Here is a 20285-nt window from a genome sequence, read left to right as displayed (position 1 = left end):
TATCACTAATTAATTTTTAGATAAACAAATATAGGTAACTAGCTAAAGGTTTTTTGTGTGAGGAGATTTCTAGTAAGAAAATAAAAGGCTAACAGACTAACCAAAGAATAACATAATGATGTATAAGTGCACTTTAGTATGAATCTTATAAAATATTTTACGTGCTTTGGAAAAAAACAAATAAAAAACCAATCATGAAGGTTATATTTGACATGTGTGAACATAATTTTTTAAAAAGTTTAAGATATAAATACAAAAATATTTTCGTCATTACAATAACAGAGTAAGATATACGCGTAAAAGGTGTGTTTGTTTGTTTGAGTTAATATATAACAACTGCACTTTATAGTCTTTCGTTTATTTTTTAAATAGTATGCTCAGTTTATACCGTGATATATTTCATAGAGATATGTCAGTATGTAGTTCATTAACTGTATTTTAAAAATTAACTTTTTTGTTTAATTTTAAATTACACAACATCAAATTAACAATTTTATTTACATAACCAGTAACTAACCTTTAGAAAAATAAGCGGTAACACTCGCTATGCGTATGAAGAGAGCTTTCTTTCCAGAGGTGGCTAAAGATGAACCAGCTGATGCAGAAGAAGAAGAGGAAGGGGAAGAAGAAGAAGATTGTGATGAATAAAATGACCTTACTTAGCCGCCTGTTTTAATGCCATTTGATATTTCTTTTGTAGATTTTATTTTTGTTACGTATTTGTAAGTAAAATATTATAAATCATTGTTGGTCTTTAATTTCTCCATATTATTACAATAAAAATAAACTCTATACATTTTTTCTAAAGTCTAATGAAACACTTAATGAACTTAATAATGCAATATGAAATTATATTTTCGGTATGTTGTTTTAGAATAATGCTTACACTCAATGTTGCGACTGCCCCTGACCGTGTGCACGATTTGATCGGACTCCTTTAGCGAACGAGCCGAGTACATAAAAGACGAACGAATTTTCGTAAAACATTAATAAAACTTTAGACGAATAATAATTTTAAAATAGCGAACAATGTAGCACAATTTAAAAATACGATAAGATAATTAGTTAAGTAAAAAAAAATAATTTCGTCAGAAATTTGCCGTAAATATAAAAAACGTACTGAAGATGATATATGCAATAAAATTCCGGCAAAAAGTCAATATCTATTACAAAAGGAAAAAAAAGAAAAATAATTTGACGTTGACAATTTGACAATCTTTTGAACTGTACCTTGTGTACATGGAGCATGTTTTTAAGTTAATGCACTAAATGGTACTAACAAAAATGACAACGATTAAAAAGAAGAAGCACGTATCTAAAAAGAATAAAAAGGCGTGGCGTAAGTACTGTGATATTCAAGATGTAGAAAATTTTCTCGAGGATCAGCGCTTAGAAGAAAGACTTGGGTAAGGTTATGTTCATCATTACCTTATTATTTATTCCTCTAAAAGGTAAATTATAATCGTATTAGCAAATTACTATTATTGAATACGGGCGAATTGAATACATGTTACTGTACCTGTATATCTTATCTACAAACATGGAATAAAATACATTTTAGATGTTTGCTGCAGGCAAATATATAACTTATTTCATTATTTATAACAACACAAGCATCTGTGTTTCATCTTTGACATGGTTTTTCTTCACTTACAAGTCCTTCATTTTCATTGACAAGTCCTATCGGAAATCTTTGGTGAACGTCCATATCTGTGGACGTCTTACGGTACTTAAAGTGAAGATGATGATTCATAAATACATTAAAAAGTATAGCAATGAAGCAATTGAACTGGTATTTCGTTAAGTAAAACAGCAGTTATTACAAAAAAATTAACAAAGGAAGATAAAATTGCTTAATTTTCACTTACAACTTTTTAAAAAATTGTTGCAATATATAAAAGCATCTTTCAATGTCTTTGCTGTTTTTGTAGTTCATCTGTTATTTCCACTTGTTTAAAAGTGTAGTTTAGAGAGAGATATTATCTGGATACAAAATGGGTACAATGTAGCTCTGACATATTATTTTCTGTGAATTAACCCTTTGTACTCTGGAGGTGAGTCCTGCTTACCATGAGGCTTGAAGTGACAATGCAACTAATGTGACTGTCGCTTTCTAATAACTTGCTGTGTTTCCAGTAATTCAATTCGGGTTCCAACACTCTGTATAATCTTACAGAGTGTATCTGCATTTGAAGGTATATTATTTTGATATACCTTCAAATGCAGATATGACTTTCTTATCTGAACCACAAACTGTTTTCTGTTAGTTCAAACTTGAAATGCATGTCAAAGAGTTTGGAAGAGTTGGAGTTTTTGTTTCCATTATCATGGAATCACTATTGGTTGAGTGAGAGTGTTCCAAAATGTCTCAAGTTGTGCATTGGTCTATGCAGAAATGTCATTTAGTACAAAGTGTTAATTTAAAATGTTATTTTACTCATTTTTAATATCACATAGACAAGTTGTTAATAGAATTATATTAATAATACATTTAATTGCAGTAAATTTGAAACTAAACCGGATTCCGATTTGTTTGTGTTGGATACTGTGGGTGATGAGAAAGCAGTACTGGCTGAAGAGAAACCTGAAACTACTGATATCAAGCCTCAAACACTGAAGCAAAGGAAAAGGGCTAACCTCAGTGAGACACCAAAGTGTTATGAAGTCCTGCTTCCAACATCAAAGGTATATATATTTTTATTTAGGTCTTATCAGGGCCGTTATTTAGTCGGGAATTGACAAATCTGGCCTTTCTTTTTCTACATGTTGGCAAAAAGAATAGATTGCTACTGGGGTCATACATTTCTCAAGTAGAGATTGCAGACCACTAAAAGCAGCAAAGGATGTCCAAATGCTCGATGCAGGGTGAATCCAGTAAGTTCTATGGGAAATTCATGGAAGAGCCTATGTAGGTTGACTTACAGCTGGCACTACTGTACTACTATTCTAAGATCTCATTAACAATAGAGAACTCCAGATAAAGTTGTCCAGACGAAATAAATTTCTAGATGTAGTTTAAATCTTAACACCCAGTATTGACGATCACTGTGAAAAGATTTTTAAATAAGGTTGTTACACCTTTTCAGGTTCAAGACCCTAATGCCAAACGTAACCATGTGAATCCAGTAGGTTTGAAAAAAACTGCTTTAAGTAAGCTGTCCCAGAAGCGCCGCTTTGAAAAGGGGGCTCTGACAAAGAAATTGGAGCTGATGAAAAAGAACAAGAAGATTGCCTTGGACAAGAAGCGGAGAAGAAAGGAAATAGTTAACACATTCGATAAGAATTTATGGGGAGAAGATTGTAAGTATGAATATCAGCCAATAGATGCTTACTTCATAGCACAATCCTTCCCCAAAGATCATCACAATGACATGACTTGCATTATACATGTCCAGTGACTTATCACAATCTTATGTCATTGGTTTACCTAAAAGGGGTTTTACCCAGGTTGCAACAGCCTACTGTCACTTCAGATGAGCAGGTCTACGAGCTATGTAGGAGACTGTACTCTAACATAGATCTTGTGTCTTAATGTTAACTAGCTGTTCCAAATGACTTTCTAGAGTCAAATATCTTAATGTTTTACTGAATTATTCGATTTTATATCTAATTAACAATGCTTAATTATAAAATGTTACACTGATACCTGGGAAACAAATGTAGCCAGTGACAAAGAAAGATAATTTAGGCTAGGTATGAGGGTGCAGTATGACAGGGAAATCTCTATAACCTGCTAAAGGATTTATGTTAAGAGCGGACATCAGATGATTTCTGAAAAACATGCCTGCTAATGGTAGCATAGTATAGCTAGCATAATGCCTTAATTTATTATTTGATTAGGTAGGGAGAAGGGTCTGGTTGGTGAAGGTGAATGCCAATGTATTTTTAGGAGGCCACCATAAACCTACATGGGTTTTCAGTCCCGGGCAAAGTCCCTGGCCCTTCTTACAGTGCAATTGACCTTACACCATACAGTGAAACCATTGTGGTTATAATTGCATAGTAATCATCATTATCATATCAGCTGAAATAAGCCCACTGTTGGGCATAGGCCTCTGTCAAAGATTATAACAGTGACTGGTCACATTTTACCAGCAACCAGCAATTTACTTTGACTTCCATTTCATAGGTCTACCTTGTGTAAAGCCTAACATCATATCATAGTAATATTTTATGATACTTTATGTTATGTTTATATCCTAATATGTCTTTTCAAAGTCATAATATATTGTTGAAATTTGATTATTAAGGGGGCAATTTGAAAGTGAAATTTACATGAGTTTAAATCTTTTACTTTAATATAAAAATACGCATGTTAGATACAGAGATGTACAATTTTTAGAAAGGCTATGGTAGGGCATGACATAAAAAATGTTAGAAAATTTAGGGGTGTAAGCCATAGAATGTCCTCTGTAGGATATAGATTATATTTGATGTCAAATGTTAAACAGGGACAGGTATTTTTATACTCTGTGGTTTGTATGGGAAAGGAATGTGTTGTTTTTATTAGTTTTTTAATTCTATAAGGTTTTTTTGGCTTGTCGAAAAAATGTAAAAAAAAAATTTTTGATTTAAGAAATATATAAAAATTTAAGTAAATTATTTCTTATTTATCACAGTACCTGAAGTTAAAGGAGTTCCATCGACCTTAAAGGATGACTTCATATCAACGGAGGCGCAGCTACATAACGTGTTGCCAGAGAAGCGATTACGTTCGAAACCACCTCCACCAAAGATTCTTGTTACAAGGCCAGCTATAGATACTCCTCATCCAGGTGTCAGTTACAATCCGTCATATCAGGTAACTATTTTTTTTAATATACTATCATATAAAGTCAAGAAAATAGTCATGGTTGACTTGGTGGGGGCCTCGCTAGTACCCCACTATGCCAGGGTTTTACCATGGGCGTCTGTCGCTTGATATGATGATAATATTACTGAAATTGCCAATTTTTCTTCTTGTTTATGGTGCTCCTTAGTAGGATATATTTCATCCTTCACCATTGGTCATCAAGTTTTAATATAACATGGTATTACAGACGGTTACTAAAAAAAACTCTTACCTCCAATCTTGTTTTCGGGACTGGGATATACATCCTTCAACTTTTACCTTCCCTCTTTTATTCTTTATATTTTCTATTATTCAATATACATTCAGCATACAGCATTCACCGATATTACATTTATGCATCTCCTCCCATCCCTCGCCACACTTCCTTTTACAGTTTTGTTTTGCCTAATTAGGTCACCCACCACAGTCTCTTTAAACATTGTTACACTGTTAGTTGATGTCAGTGAGGTTGTTTCCAACTATAACTTGAGCCTTCAAGTCAAGAGTGACTAGATTTCTAGGCAAGCATGTAGCATCTTAGACCTTGATATCGTTTAATATCAGGCAAGATGAAGGTTGGACTAAGGTGACTACTCCTATAATTGGCATTGACAAGCAAAGTTTGAGGTTAGAAATCAATCAATCTTCTTATATTATAAGAAGTTTTTTTAGTTATTAACTTTACTTCAATGTCAATAGGAACATCAAGATCTACTGCAAGATGTAGTGGAGCATGAACAGAAGCTGATGAAGAAGGAGGCTCACCTCAACAGAGTGACAACGAAGATGTTCAGAAAAGTTACTGCTGATGAGAAAGAGGTTAGTAAAGTGTAATAAATAACTATAGATAAATGTAGTGCTATACCCAAAGCTTTGTGAGATCAAATCAGATATATGGAGATCTGAAGGTTTGTCTGTAGTGGTAGTGATGACTACGAGGTGGTAGATGTGTTGCATGTGAGTTCCCACTAGGTAGACTGACTACTTAGTCAAGATTGTAGGCTGGCATTAAATTAGTGCACAAGTGAGAGCGACCCAAATAGACTTTATCAACATAAACATTTTATTTTTATGATACTCTATAATAACTCTCTCTTTTGGAAGTGAGACAAGGAACAGATAAGCCTAGTATTGTGTATTATGTCCATCTACAAAGAAAAGAGACTTTAAGGTTATTGAATGTGCTTCCAACTGGACTTATTGAATATCTATGGTTTCCCACTCTTTTCAGCCGATGGACATCTACTGCAAGACATAGGGCTTCCCCAAAGATCGCCATTCTGCCCGCATCCAGCGAGGCCTACCCATACCATATCCACCTGGTCATGGTCACTACTCATGAACCTTTTGTCCTCAACGACCATTGGTTGGATGAGCTATGTACCTCTCCCACTGTCATTTGAGACAAGCAATTCTTCGAGCTAGGGACCTTGGTTCTGTTATATTGGAAATCTATGAAAGAGGCCTAGGTGATGATATTAACATCCTAACGTGAAGCTTTTTGGTTTCACTTTTGATTTGAGAAGATAAGAAATTCAGTTGGGTTTTTTATTTTTTAGGTGATCACTTTTTATCACTATATACACATTATTATGCTATAGACATTTTTCCTCTGGAATTAACTACAACAAATAATACAGTTGCCTACAAATCAGATATTAATATATTTTTTTTAATAAGGCAGTTATTTTTTAGTACTAAGTTTCGGTTTCCATATCTCTTGTGGTTTATAAGCTTGTAAAATGTTACCCAGTCCCAATGGAGAGAAGAGATGAGCGCCGGGCTCCCGCAGCCCCACAACCCAGCGACTGCACCCTCCGATGAAGAAACCGACAATGAATACAAAGCCATCAACCCGCCAGTTAAGAATAAGAAGAAGGATCACAAGGCAAGAAGGAAACAGAGAGAGAGGATAGAAGAGCGGGAGAGACTCAAGAGGGCAAAGATTGATAAGAAAAAGATCACTGATTTATATAGGTGAGTAATAAATTTATATTAAATTTATATATTTCATCTCGTCTCTTTCTATAGTGGTACAAGTTTTCTTGGGAAAACATTGTTTGGGATCAGATATTTTCAAAGTACTTATTTCTCATGGTAACCAGGTAAAGCTTCATGTTCTCCGGACCATAATGTCTAGATATTTACCTACTCCTAAAACTAGGCATTAATCTTTTACAGTAAGTTTGGTACTTACAACGTACCCCCAATGTTTGAAGACGAAGGTCTTTGACTGGTGTGTGTTGCCGGTGATAACTGAAGGATCTGAGACGTGGTCGAGGTGAAGGTCACCTGCTGGGTGATCGAATCAGAAATGAAAAGATCCATTGCTTGTTTAAAGTGGCAGTGAGTGGAGCACATTGTTCGTTAGTTGATGGGTGTTGGCGCCAGAAGGTTTTCAGATGGCAACCATGAGTTGGTGGACAAAGAGTGTGTAGGCCCTCCAATAGGTTGACCGACGACATAGTGAAAGTAGGTGAGGCCTATGCCATGGGCGAGGAATATTTTACCAATATTAATGTAATACTGGTTCAATAGACTCAAGAAGGAATATTTATCTTACCATTTTCTTCACTATATTTTTTTAATTTTATTTTTATCTCTCTAAGAATTTATCTTGTGCTTTAATTGAATAAGATTAGCCATATCAGTTAAACCCTTCTCACTGTTTACTTAGCATTTTGGCGATTGATTCTGTACTTAACTTTTTACACTTGCCACCTTTTATCTCTTAACTCTACCCTCCCAATAGTAAACAATATGTCCCAACACTTTAGTGTATAATTAAAATTTATTGTTTCAATGTTTCAGACTCCGTAAGCTGCAAAACTCAATATCAGCCAAGGAGAAGCGTCAAGTGGAACTGCAAGCCAAACGCAGTGCCAAACGAGCGCTGGTCGCTGCCACGGCATTGCCAAACCTAAATGCCAAAAAGGCTCCGGTCAAGCAACCAGAGTTGGTGGAACCTTCGCAGCTCACAGGGGACTTAAGATCTATGAACATGAGTGGTGAGTAAATATTTACAACTAACTTATAACAAAAGATTGAGGTATACAGATACATGGAGACCACTTCTGTATATATAACTTTATATACTTCCATCTGGTCTTACTGGTAATGACTGGGGGCGGCTTATGTCCATTAGTGGACATCTTACAGCTGATTATGGTGATGATGATTGATCAAATCTTGGAATGAGTCGTTTATAAAATAAGTTGCTTGAAATTTCTTCACTCTTATTCAAACAAAGAAGGGGGGCCTTATCACACAATGTTAGACCTTTTTGAACACCCCTTGTTTGAACTTGTAACAACTTAAAAATAATAAAAATTTAAATAAAATATTAAATATCTGAAATAAAAATGAATAAAGTTTTTTGGTATTGTTGAAATGTCCAAGGGTTTCTTAAATATTTTCGACATATGTATAGTCGGCAATGAAGTATCTATCTGGGTAAGATTGTCACGTTTTTTTTACAGTAATCACAATATCTTTGGAACCCTAATGATGAAGGACTTAATTTGAAAGAAAAATTCCTTTCGCAACTCGAGTTTGGGGATGTTCATTAAAAATTATTTACTTATTACGACTTTTATAGGTTTAAAATTTGCCTTGAAATATTCTTTTTGATACATTACCAAGACCTGTTTTTACGAATTTACACTAACAAAAGGCAGTGTGGGTTAGTTTTTAAAATGCTTATTATAGTTTAACTCAAGCAAATTCTATAAAATGAGTGTATCTTATTCTTCCAGCAAACCTTCTAAGAGATCGTTTTGAGTCGCTACAGCGGCGAGGCGCTCTAGCAGCTTCTAAGCTGATGATGAAAAAGAAGAAACGCGTTAAGAGCTACTTCAAACCAGGGCATAAGGTAACGGACAATGACATTGAGAAATACTTGCAGAAGATCAATGAGAAGAAACCCAAGAAAATTATCATTAAAAAATGATTCACTGTAATTAGAAGAAAAAATAAAGATATTTAATGATTTTTATTGTTTTTATTTGTATAACATCTGTGGTAATAGTTAAAATGTATTAAAACTGTCGGACAAGAAAATTGCTAAAATATGCAAGACCAGGAATGTTGGTTTGGCAAATCAGGAAGTTGGGAGTGGGAATGGGCTGGTAGTGTCAATCATAGCAGAGAGGTAGAGCCTGACATGCATTGGTACCTGAAGAAGGTGAAGAAAAAGCATAGCTAATCTTGCTTGTTGGGGGTAACAATATAAAGTGAACAGAATTAACAATAAATAAATTGTTAAAGTAAAGAATAAAGATATAAAAATAATAAATGTAAAATTGTAGAACTCTGGAGAGAAGTATGTAAGGAAATTATGGAAAAGAATGAGAAATAGTGTAAAGGAAATTAGAGAAAATAATGAAGGACATTTAGAAAAACAAAAGATGAGCATGGAAAAAAAATATGTGTCAAAAAATTATTATGTAAATACCACCCATGATAGTGGTTGAACCAGAGGCCTCATAAATATGGCTATAAAAAAGAAAAAAAACCTGTAGGTCGAAAGTGACACTAGCAATTTGCTGTGATTTTCAATAATAACTTTGATTTCCAATCTTTCATGTAAAAGTTTCGTAACGAAAATTTATAGCATATTTAATTAAAAATACTATAGTATAAAATAAATACAATATTAAAATAATTTTTTACTTTGTATTTTTCTGACCATTTTAGACAAGTAAATTTTTTTAATAGGTTAGTCGAGTTACAGTCGTGCTCATATAAGTGTTTTGAGATAATGGGGGACTGCATTTAAAAACAAGTTTTCAGAATTTTCTTATTATTTTTCATGCCAAAGACCATTTTTTTTATAGATCCCATTTATTTAAATAAGCCTAAGAGATTGTTTAAAATGCAATCTTTGTATCGTTGAGCTGGTTTTTCGTAGTGAAAGAATAATAACAACTCAGATTTTGAATGACCTAACCCTTCGTTTGCCGCAACATAGCACCTGTCAGTGTCGGATTTTTTTTAAATGAATATTGTTTAATATTCTGTGGTCTGTAGTACATCCAGAGTAAGCGATTTTAAACTGTATTTTTAAAGTGATTCGATATAAAGTAGCTTACTTTATTTCGGGCAGATCTGACCTGTACGGACCTGGAGAGTTCGGACAGATATGTACAAAGGCAATTGACAGGATAAGTCCAAAGATCTTAAATGTTTATGCAATAATTAGGATACTGCATAAGTGTTTTGCATCGTTGATATAAAAACAAAAATTTATAAAAAAAAGTTTATTGTAAAAAAATAATCTATTGTTACAACTAAGGTCTTAAATTTATTTTACAATTATAATAATAGTTGGCAGTAAAACAATTAATACTTAAACAGAATAAGACTACAGTAGGTAACTCGGCTGTGTAGAGTATTTTTTATAAGATGTGATATTTAATTACACAATTATAACAAATTATAATAAATTAACTTTACTGTATACTTACAGTTTCTATAGAATTAATTCCACTGTTAAATCTATATTACCTTAGTTAATTAAAAAATCTCTTCTTAAATCTAGTTTTAATCAAGACCTCAGATACTTCTTGTCACATAACCTAACTTTTCGTTTAGTGTTCGAATACTGTTTCATAAAAAAATCACATTGAAATCATTTTTGGAGCTAGTTAATATTTCTATTATATTATCTAAATAACATTATAAATATTAATTCGTAAATAATAAACGCAATGTAAGTTAATTATGAGCAAAGATGGACTCATTGTCACAACACATCGATGCTTGTTATTTAGTGTACATGAGCCATAGGCAAGAGATTTTTTGAAACAAATCTTAAATTAAAATTGTTTCTATGGATTGTTTTCAACCCCATCTAGCGGCAATAGAGTAAAGCGATTTTAATAGTTCCAATGCTCTCGTGTCAGATGTAGCTTTCAAATTAAGAGGTTGCTGAGCGACTCTTGCCTGAGCCAAGGGCCAAATGAGTGTTGACTTGGTAGTTTCGACTGGAAATGATGTTTCAGTACCGAAGCTTTTTATAGTTTTTCGACTGGCGACTGTTATTGGGCTCACTGTCGTTGGAACTTCAGTTTCGTATGTTTTCACGTTTTCTGTTGTTGCGGGATGTGATAAAGAGTTGATTACACTTGCATCAAACTTGAGGCTCTTGCCACGTCTGCCGCTTTCAATGTTATGTGAAGGACTGTCACTTCTTCTATTGTAAAGCGTGGTTTTAAAGTAATCATAGTTGGATGTGGTACTGGGTTGTTCAGTTACCGCTTGCTCTTTAGCAGCTTGTTCTTTAGCAGCCTGTTCTTTGGCCACTTCCTCCATATCCTTTTGAGAAACAGCCATTAGTGCTTCGAGTAATGCTTTCTTAGACGCTTCAGCTGTTGAATTGTGATCATCGTCACACGTTTGGATCAGTAATAAAATTAGTCTCTTTACGGTTTTGGACTTTGTTTTCATCATTACGTTCATTAGTTTTTCTGTCGTAGTAGCGTTCATACCGCCCATTATTTCCTTTGCTTGATCAACAACAGTGTCTGTTGTTAATTCCTGAGGCGGTTCAGTATAAGAGTCCTTTAAGAGTCTGCCGAATCGCTCTTGCGTTTTTCCGCTAAGGGTCGACAATCCAATAGTTACCGTAGATAGTGTTTGTTCACTTGTTTCGCCATATTCAGGTGCAGGTGTGGTAGCAGTTGTTACTGTCCAAGATCGCGTCGCTGGTTCGGAATCTGTATCGATTTGGTCAGTACCAGATAAACTTAGTCCATCGTTTAAAGTCAAAGGATCTAACATGATTGTACTTTGCCAATTTTCATAAGTAGTTGGCAATTGATATGTAGTTTTGTCGCTATCAGGTGATGTAAATATGTTGCCGGATATTGGTGACAAGGTTGGGAGTGTTTCGGTCTGGTCTTGCAAGGTGGATGTGGGTATATCAGTCGTGGTTGGTAGTATAGCGGTATCTTCTTTGGATAGCGTTGGTGCTTCTAAATTTTCCGACGGCTTTTTTACGTCTAAATTTAGCTGTTTTCCTTCTCTAACACTATTGCCTTGTGGTGCAACGAATGATTGGCTGTGAGCTCTTTGCAGTTCTTCTTCATTTTCTAATTCAACGCTTTCAGTTTCCGCGTAGTATACTGGTGTAGTGGCAGGTAATGTAGTTGGGTACCTGATTCGTTTACTTTCAAAGATATTACCGTTAGTAACAGGTGTCAATGTTGCATCAACTCCCCAAGCGGAAGGTACATTAGTTATTTCAGTGTAATCATTGAAAGATTTATAATTTTCTGTATCCTTACTATACTGTTGATTATTTTCAATGTGTACGTTATTTTGGAAACCGCCGTACCTTTGAATGCCATTATTTTCTGTAGTGGATACGATATTTTCACCAAATCTGTTTGAATAAGTGTTTATTTCCACTGCTATGGGTGTTGGCGCTGATGTAACTGGTTCTTTAGGAGAGGCAGATGTATATGAAGCCGATATCCTACCGCAACATTTGAAAGGTGTCCTTGGCGTAGTTGTTGTGGAAGTTGACGTTACGAATTCAGTAGTACTTGGAACCGCAGTGGTCGTAGGTTTATATATCGTATTCTGATCAGTTTTAGATTTTATAGATTTTCCTTCTCTTAATGATACTACTGGGATTCTTACCTTGTGATCATCAGAGAAACCAAGTATTTCTTGATCCTCTTCATTTATAGTTGTTGTAGGTTCTGTGTTATATAAAAGTTCATCTGTTGTCAACATGTCTTTAAAATTAGGAGGTGTTGGTCTAATATCAGACAGAACTTTCCTAAATTGTACGGGGTCTTGGAGATACGCAGATAATGCGTGAGTGAACACTTGAGCCAGTTCTCTGATTTGTGGAGAAGTAGCTAATGGATTTTGGCTCATTTGTGAAGATAGATCCTCAGCTAATTCATTGTACGTCGCGTTAGAATCAAGTTTCATATCTTCCAATAACTCCGCATCATTGGCAGTGTGTCCGAACAAATTGCTATACTTATTAATTGTTTGTTGGCTAAAAAGTGCTGGTAATCCTTCTTCCATTGCTTCGTATTCATCAAACGTTGAAGTTGTACTTTCTGGTTCTTCAGGTTGTGGTGTTGTTGCAAAGTTATCTAAGCCTGTGGCGTAGTATATAGCTAGAGAATGAAGAGTTTTAGGGGTTAAAGACGGTGGTACTATGAGTCCCGGTCTGTTTGGCAAATTACCGTAATATTTTTCTGTTAGCGTGGCAGTGAATGTTGGTTCTGTTGGTCCGAAGGATTCAAAGTTCAATTTGCTTATCAACCTCTCTCTGCGTTCTTGATAAGTCGGTTCAGTTGTCGTTGGAATATAATTAGTTGTATATTTGTTTATTTTATCTGATGGTGAAGAGTCTATGTATTCTTTATCTTTTTTCACTGTATCTGGCGCCTTGGTTATAGATTCGAAGCTATTTTTAGTTTCAATCGTTAGAGTTTTCTCATCGGGTTTAAAATTAAGTTTGTTCGATTTAGTGGAAGCGTCGATAAGTTTTGTTGGTTCGGTTGTTGCGAAATAGGTTCTGTTTTTCTCTTTTTCCAGGTAACCTTTTAGAGAGGAGATTCCCGGTCTTGTGTATGGTTCTTGTTTGTCATTTATGTCTGTATATTCTTTGCTGTATGGAACTAAAGTTATACTTTTAGTTGTCGGTTCTTCAGTAGTTGAAGTTTTTTCTCTAAAATCATATAATGTGGTCAAATTATTGTTAGGTTTTGTTTTATCTGAATCCAAAGTAAGGTTGGGCGTGTAAACTGGATAACGGCGATAGTTTTTATTGTATTCCTGCAAAAATTGTCGGTTCTGGTTTTGTGCAAACGAAGCGGTTTCTGCGGCTACTTGCATTTCTTTTAAACCTATGAAATTTCTTGCGGTCGTCGATCGTCTTGGGGACGAGTCATCAAAATCAAGAATAGGCAAAGTTGTCCTTTGCGGAATATTCCCGAAGTTATTAGCTATTAATTGAACTAAATTCTTTTGTCTCTTTTCAAGTGGCGTTGATGATTGAGTTCTTTGTGTAGGATTTGTGTTTACATTTGAAAATAGATTGTGATAACTTCTTGATGATTTGATGTTATTCGTTGCACCTTCATCTTGTAACCTTTGTTGTTGTCTCAGCAATCTTTCTGTTGTGCTTAAAATATTGACAGTCGGACGATTGGTTTCAGGTTTAACATTAGGTTCGCCGATGTATTGCAGGTTAGGGCTTTTGGTAGGGTTTTGGGTGATCCTCTGAGTCTTTTTCTGCTCGTTTGAGTAATACTCTGCACTGGACTCGTAGAGGGCTGGCGAGGAAGCGCAGTCCACCTTGAACCACCAATCACAGATCAGGTGCGACTGGCTGAAGATGGTACCGTTTGGACATAGGAATGAGATCTTGCGTGATGTGTCGCAGATATGGAATACCTGTAAAAACGATGAGAAAAGATTTTTTTATAAGTATTAACAATTACATCTATTGATAAATGGTTCCAGAGATATCGTGGTGAGTTAGTATAAAGGTGAAAATTCAATATTATATATACTATATATAGATGTGTGTTTATTTCGTATACACACACACACACGTACACATATAAATGTCGGAACTCTGTACTTTCGGATGACGCCGATAAATGACGCTAGCAGTTCGAAAAAGTATAAAAAGGGCGCCGTGCGGTAGAATCGACATAAATAATGAAGGCTCGACATCGACACGACATATATACATACATATATATATCTATATATACACACACATATATATCTATATATGTAATATATATTTAGAGTAATGCTTGAAAGAGATTCTATATTCTAATTGGTATGAAAAATTGCATTGTCTAGTAAGCCGCCTGTCATGTATGTCTGTTCCATACGGAACGCAATTTCAGGATGTTCGTAATTGTCAAAGCTACATGCGGGAATAATACCATGGAAAGTTTCTACTATCGCTGAAGTTTCAAGTGGCAGTTAAAATATCGTCTTACCCGCAAACTCAGTTGCGTTTTTTGGTGATAAAAAATGTTCATAAATTAGTACAGTGCAATTTATTACAAAGCAGCTTCCAATAGGTTCTATTAAAAATGTTGGGAGACTATGTTCAGCAGTGGATGACAAGGGTCGGAAGGTTTAACAGAAGTAAATAACCTGGCAGTCGGTCTCCAGGTCAGCGTAGTATCCTGTAGGCACATTCTTGCAGTTGAATCCGGTGTTCGGAATACTGGGGAATGCTGGAAAATCCACACCAGCTCTGCCAATGATACCTGGAATAATTTTTTTTATATTGCGTAACATTAAATTTCTTTGTCACCAGTTTTAAATATTAAATGAAAATTCACAAGGAATATGGAATTCAATTCACATTTTTTATTATTGTTGCATATTGTTATTTAATTAACCCTAATGATATATTTCTTTTGCAAGTATATATATCTTTCCTCATAAATGTGTGTGAAGGCCAATTAAGTAAAGAGATAAGCGAAGACAATATTGCCGCACTTATGAGAGATTACAACGACAGGCCTGCCTTCCTCGAGTGCTGCAAGAGGATAATGAAGAAGGTAATAAAAATTAACAAAACAGATACAGATCGATAAAAAAGAAATAAAAAAACAATCTGTGATATATAGCAATAATTAGAAATTAAAAATGTAAAACGGTAAATAAGTATATACTAAGTAAATAAATGAGATAAATAAGATCTTTGATATTTAAGGAACGAGTCGAATGGAGTGAGGCGATGATTGAACGGCCGTAAGTAAGAAAAAGAAAAAATATGAATTGAAGAATGTAAGAAGAAAGATAGATCATGTGAAACTAATACTATTGTTTCATTAATAAGATAAGGGAACGATAGGCCTCCAAAAGCGGGCGCCAATATAAAAAAAACATTTAAAATGATCGCCTTTTGTGATATATATATATATATATATATATTTAAATTTTATAAATAACTATTTAAAATACTAATATATATATATATATATATATATATATATATATATATATATTTATATATATATATATTAGTATTTTAAATAGTTATTTAGAGGCAGGTAAATAACTTCTGAATGTAAAAAATCTTTAGGAACAGATAGTAAACAATACTTAATTTTAATAAGTAGTAATTTGAATTTTGGTATCGCTATTTCTTACAGTGTACATTACATTATTTATTATTTTTGAAACAACTGATTTTTCTATAGAACATATATACATATATTAATTGAAAACAAATGAGCAATATACATGCTTTAAAAGTCAAGTAATTTAGTTTGTATGGTACCCGAAATGTTTACACATATCGTACACTATGGTACCATATTTATACACCAAGGTACCATATTTATACACTAAGTTACCATATATATACACTATGGTACAATATTTAAACACTAATATAATATATTTATACACGGCATATTCGTAGCTTTTAATGTGAGATTATAAATAGAAGAAAAACTTATTGAGGTAATATTTTTTTTTGGCCGTTGGAGCCCGAAAGGTTCTAGAGTGGCCACCACCAGCCTGGTAGGCACCCACTAGATAACCGACGACATAGTTAAGATCTAAGGGAAGGTGTATGCCTTGCAGTGGGAGTCCATCGGCTGAAAAGAAGGCGAAGAATATTTTGAAACGGGAATGTCTACCTTGATGTTCCACCATGTCCAAATCAGGCTGACTGTTGGCTGGTATCAGACGCTTAACTAAAGCCTTGCCTTCAGTGTAGGCTTCGAACCCAGCGGCTCCCATCACCTGGGCAATCGCTTGCAAGCTCTCTGCGCTAGGTGCCGGTGAGTTAGGTTCAAGGTTGGAATCCTGCAACGGAACATTTCAATTGATATCAACTATAAACGACGATGAAATTCTAATTCAATGTATCTTTGTTGAAATAGACATTTACACAGTTCGGAACATTGATCAGACAATAACTCGACTAAAACTCAACAGTTGTATTTTTGAAATAAAATTTGATAGCGTTTAAAGTGTACATTCTAAGTAAGAAAAGAACTAATATTTAGCCACTTCCGCACATGCAGAGGTAGTCGTGCAACTGGCGGGCGGTGCACTTTCTTGCACGACTACCACTGCATGTGCGGAAGTGGCTAAATTTTGGTCCTTTTCTTACTTAGGATGGACTTCCGAGAGGTAACGCCTGATTCCATTAAATAAAGTGTACATATCAATCGTGTTTATGAGTAAATAAAATTTAATATATTTCGATCGGCTAAAATTATTGAGTTCTTTAATAAGATATACTTAAAAGTATACTTCTAATTTTTTATGGCCTCCGTTTTTTTGGACTTCTCGTTCCATCCCTATTTATTGTGGGAACAGGGATTTTATTTTCTATATAAAATTTTTCATTTTCTTTTATCATTTTTATTCTCTTCTGCCATATGCTTCTAGTTTTAGATTTAACCTTTAAATGCATTACTTTTATTTATATATTAAATAATTATATATTTTGCAGATAAGTTACAATACAATGCAAGAAAAAATAGAAAAAATATAACATTTTTTAAACTTTTTTAGTAAAAAAAACCTTATGTTTTAGATGTACACACATTTACTGTACACTATTGTATTCAAAGTGGTATGTTGCTATTTGTCACCATTGTGCTTTCACAGGTTAAGGAGTAATTTAGGAAGGTATAAGATTTGTGACCAATCCTGAATTTATATGAATTGTGGAATATTTGACTATATACTTATTGAAGATTTATTTCATGATCGTAAAGGAATGTACTGAATTTTCACTGATATGATTTATCATTATATGACATGTATTAATTTTATTTTGAAATAAAAAAAAAATATTAATCACCTTTCTCCGCTGAGCTAACCGCCGAGCACCGTCACATGTCTGCATCAGACCTGAAATTATAATTTTTATTTTAATATCTAAACGTGTCAGTAACTCTAGCTTATTTATACAGGATGATTCCGTACCCCTAGTACGGAAATTTAGTATTTACGAAATAGATGCGAATAAATGCGAAAATTACTCATAAATGCGAATAAATGCGAAATGTATGGTATTTTTTTTCCAAGGTCTTCCTCAAAATGAGCTACTTGATGAATATGCACATTGCCATAGGTTAATTATTCGGTCCATTAATATAAATAAAAGCCCCAATGTGCAGGACATATTGTTGGCCGTCAAATGCAACTTTTCGTTTTTTTGTTGAAGCAGCATTACATAGTGCAATTAACAGCACGGACGCTTAACGCTTCTTCTGCATACAAAACCTCGTCGTACAGACCAAAAATCGACGTTTAAAAAGTCGAATCTTTATTTTTTACAATGTTATCTTTTAATTAATTGAAACTGTTTGATGTTAAGACTTGTACTTTAAAATTTTGTTAAATTTTACTTTCATATTTAGCAATAAGATTACTAAACAAAAATTTTTGTTTAATAAATGCCTAATTTACCCAAATTTTATAATTTTAAAGTATAAATGCGAAATTTATGAGAAATTTGCAAATTTTGAAAAATATAAATGCGAAATTGGTGATTTTTTTTGCGAAAATTCCGTACCTCTAAGGATGATTAGTTATAGCTATAAAAGCTATAAAGGGGTCAATATATAGTATCATTTCTCAGCAAAAGCTTTGAAGCTTTTAGACTTATTTTACAATCACCATATATATATTTTATAAGTCCAATATCAAGAAAGATGTTCCTTCAAAGCCTTGATGTGGTACTCTACAACCTATGTGTGATTAGTGATGACTTTATTCATGAGGAAGCTCATAGAGCTGTGGAACCGATGCCTAGGATTTCTCTTCGAGATTGAATCCGGAATGAAGAGATTCTTGGATAAAAGAAAGTAACCGATCTAGCCCACAGGTGGGCCAAATGGTGGACAAAAAGGCCATTGGAGCCTTAAGTTTCTAGAGCAGTGGCAAGCGTAATTTAAGACGATAATTTTACCCATGAAATCGACAGACATCCTTAATTAAGTTCTCGAAAGACATAGAAGTATATGAAGAAGCGACTGAAATGACGGTGACGTAATGTTGGTAAATAAGTCATTTATATTTTTGGTAAAGCTAATAACTGAGTTTATAATTACACAATGATTTCCCACGCGTACGTGCGTTTAGAACTGTAAGTCGGTTTTAAATTACAAAAATTGTTTTAAGCAACACCATCTCTCTGGGAGCTCCAATTGCAAATGGTTGCTGCAATGAAATAAGTTATAATTGCATTGTAGTCATTGTTGACACCATTTTGACAGGCCCAAAAGCCTTGATTAATCAAAATATTTTCCATGTCAAACTATTTATACAGGTTAGGTAGATGTGCCTTCAAGAGAATGATACTTCAGATTCAGGTTGGTAGAAATGTTCGCGAGGGATGACCGCGTGGCGATCCCTGACCGGGAGAGACCGCGGTCCCCCGTTTAGCGCAGAGGGCGACCACGGGGGGGGGGGGGTTAGTGGGTAGGAATCCCACATACTCCTGTCCCCCCCCCCCGAGGCAGGGCATTTTGAATACCGGAAGATTTCCCCCACCGAAACAAAAAAATGTTGCGATCCGAGCTTGGGACAGAAGTCGTCGTCTACAATACGCGGGTTGGGGTTGGAAATAGCGGCAAACAAGACCGAGGCGTTATGATTCCACCGTTTGCCTCGAACGAGGAAACCTCCCGTCTCACGCGTTCGCGTCGGTGGGCACGATGTCACGGTGGGGCGGTACATGGAGTACCTCGGCCTCACATTGGACAGTCGCTGGGGCTTCGAAGAGCACTTCGATCGCCTCGTACCCCGGATTGAGAGGATAGCGGGTGCCATGCACAGACTGCTGCCTAATCTAGGAGGACCCATGGAGGAAGTTCATGTGGGTAAGGAGACTGGCCATTCGGCGCTGTAGAACTAAGATCTACAGCGTCCAGCGGAGGATGGCCATACGGATCGTACGCGGATATCGCACGATATCGTTCGAGGCGGCGACAGTCCTGGTCCGCTTTCCGCCCCTGGACATTCTGGCGGAGATGGATGCGAGGGTCTATGGCCGATTTCACACCCTCCACCGGGACGGCGGTGGCGAGCCGGACCGTGTGCTCGAGGCGGTCAGACGGCGAAAACGGCGCGGGGCGCTCGCGACGATTTTAGGGTGGAGGCCTTAAACTCCCACTAGCTTCTGCGACTCTGAGGCGGACGATGGGTCGATGTTTCGAACCATCGTGCTAGCACCACGAGGGTTATTGAGACAGCATGAACCATACACGCATACCCTGGGACGTGCTATCTAGAATATAGCGCGAGGGAAGACGGCGTGGCGATCCCTGATCGTGAGATGTCGCACTCCCCCGTATAGCGCAGAGGGCGATCACTGGGGGAGGGTTTTAGTGGGTAGGAATGCCACATACCCCTGTCCTCCCCCCTGAGGCGGGGCATCTTGAACATCCGAAGATTTCCTACCGAAACCAAAAAAAAAAGTGTT

The 20285-nt window shown here is 35.5% G+C and overlaps 2 protein-coding genes across 2 annotated transcripts; one reads left to right on the top strand and one right to left on the bottom strand.

The window, feature by feature from the left end:
- The first annotated feature begins 1223 nt into the window (after nt 1-1223).
- On the top strand, nt 1224-8820 carry LOC137920236 (ribosome biogenesis protein NOP53). The gene is made up of 8 exons (XM_068763511.1): nt 1224-1406; nt 2502-2685; nt 3087-3300; nt 4620-4801; nt 5531-5650; nt 6585-6808; nt 7643-7839; nt 8587-8820. Exons 1-8 carry the CDS (start codon nt 1270-1272, stop codon nt 8778-8780), a joined length of 1452 nt encoding a protein of 483 aa, XP_068619612.1. The 5' UTR covers nt 1224-1269; the 3' UTR covers nt 8781-8820.
- A 1852-nt stretch (nt 8821-10672) lies between these two features.
- Nucleotides 10673-18789, bottom strand: LOC137920490 (mucin-2-like). The gene is made up of 5 exons (XM_068763860.1): nt 18771-18789; nt 17658-17734; nt 16480-16648; nt 14978-15093; nt 10673-14254 (listed from the first exon to the last, which is right to left on the bottom strand). The coding sequence occupies exons 1-5, from the start codon at nt 18787-18789 to the stop codon at nt 10673-10675; spliced, it is 3963 nt and encodes a 1320-aa protein (XP_068619961.1).
- Nucleotides 18790-20285: the final 1496 nt, after the last annotated feature.

Source organism: Battus philenor, unplaced genomic scaffold (assembly GCF_028537555.1).
Source record: "Battus philenor isolate CCGP_79_NKW_IND1 unplaced genomic scaffold, ilBatPhil1.0.hap1 SCAF_18, whole genome shotgun sequence".
Lineage (NCBI taxonomy): Eukaryota > Metazoa > Arthropoda > Insecta > Lepidoptera > Papilionidae > Battus > Battus philenor.
Note: the sequence above shows the minus strand (reverse complement) of the source record. Positions and strands in the feature narration are given on the sequence as shown.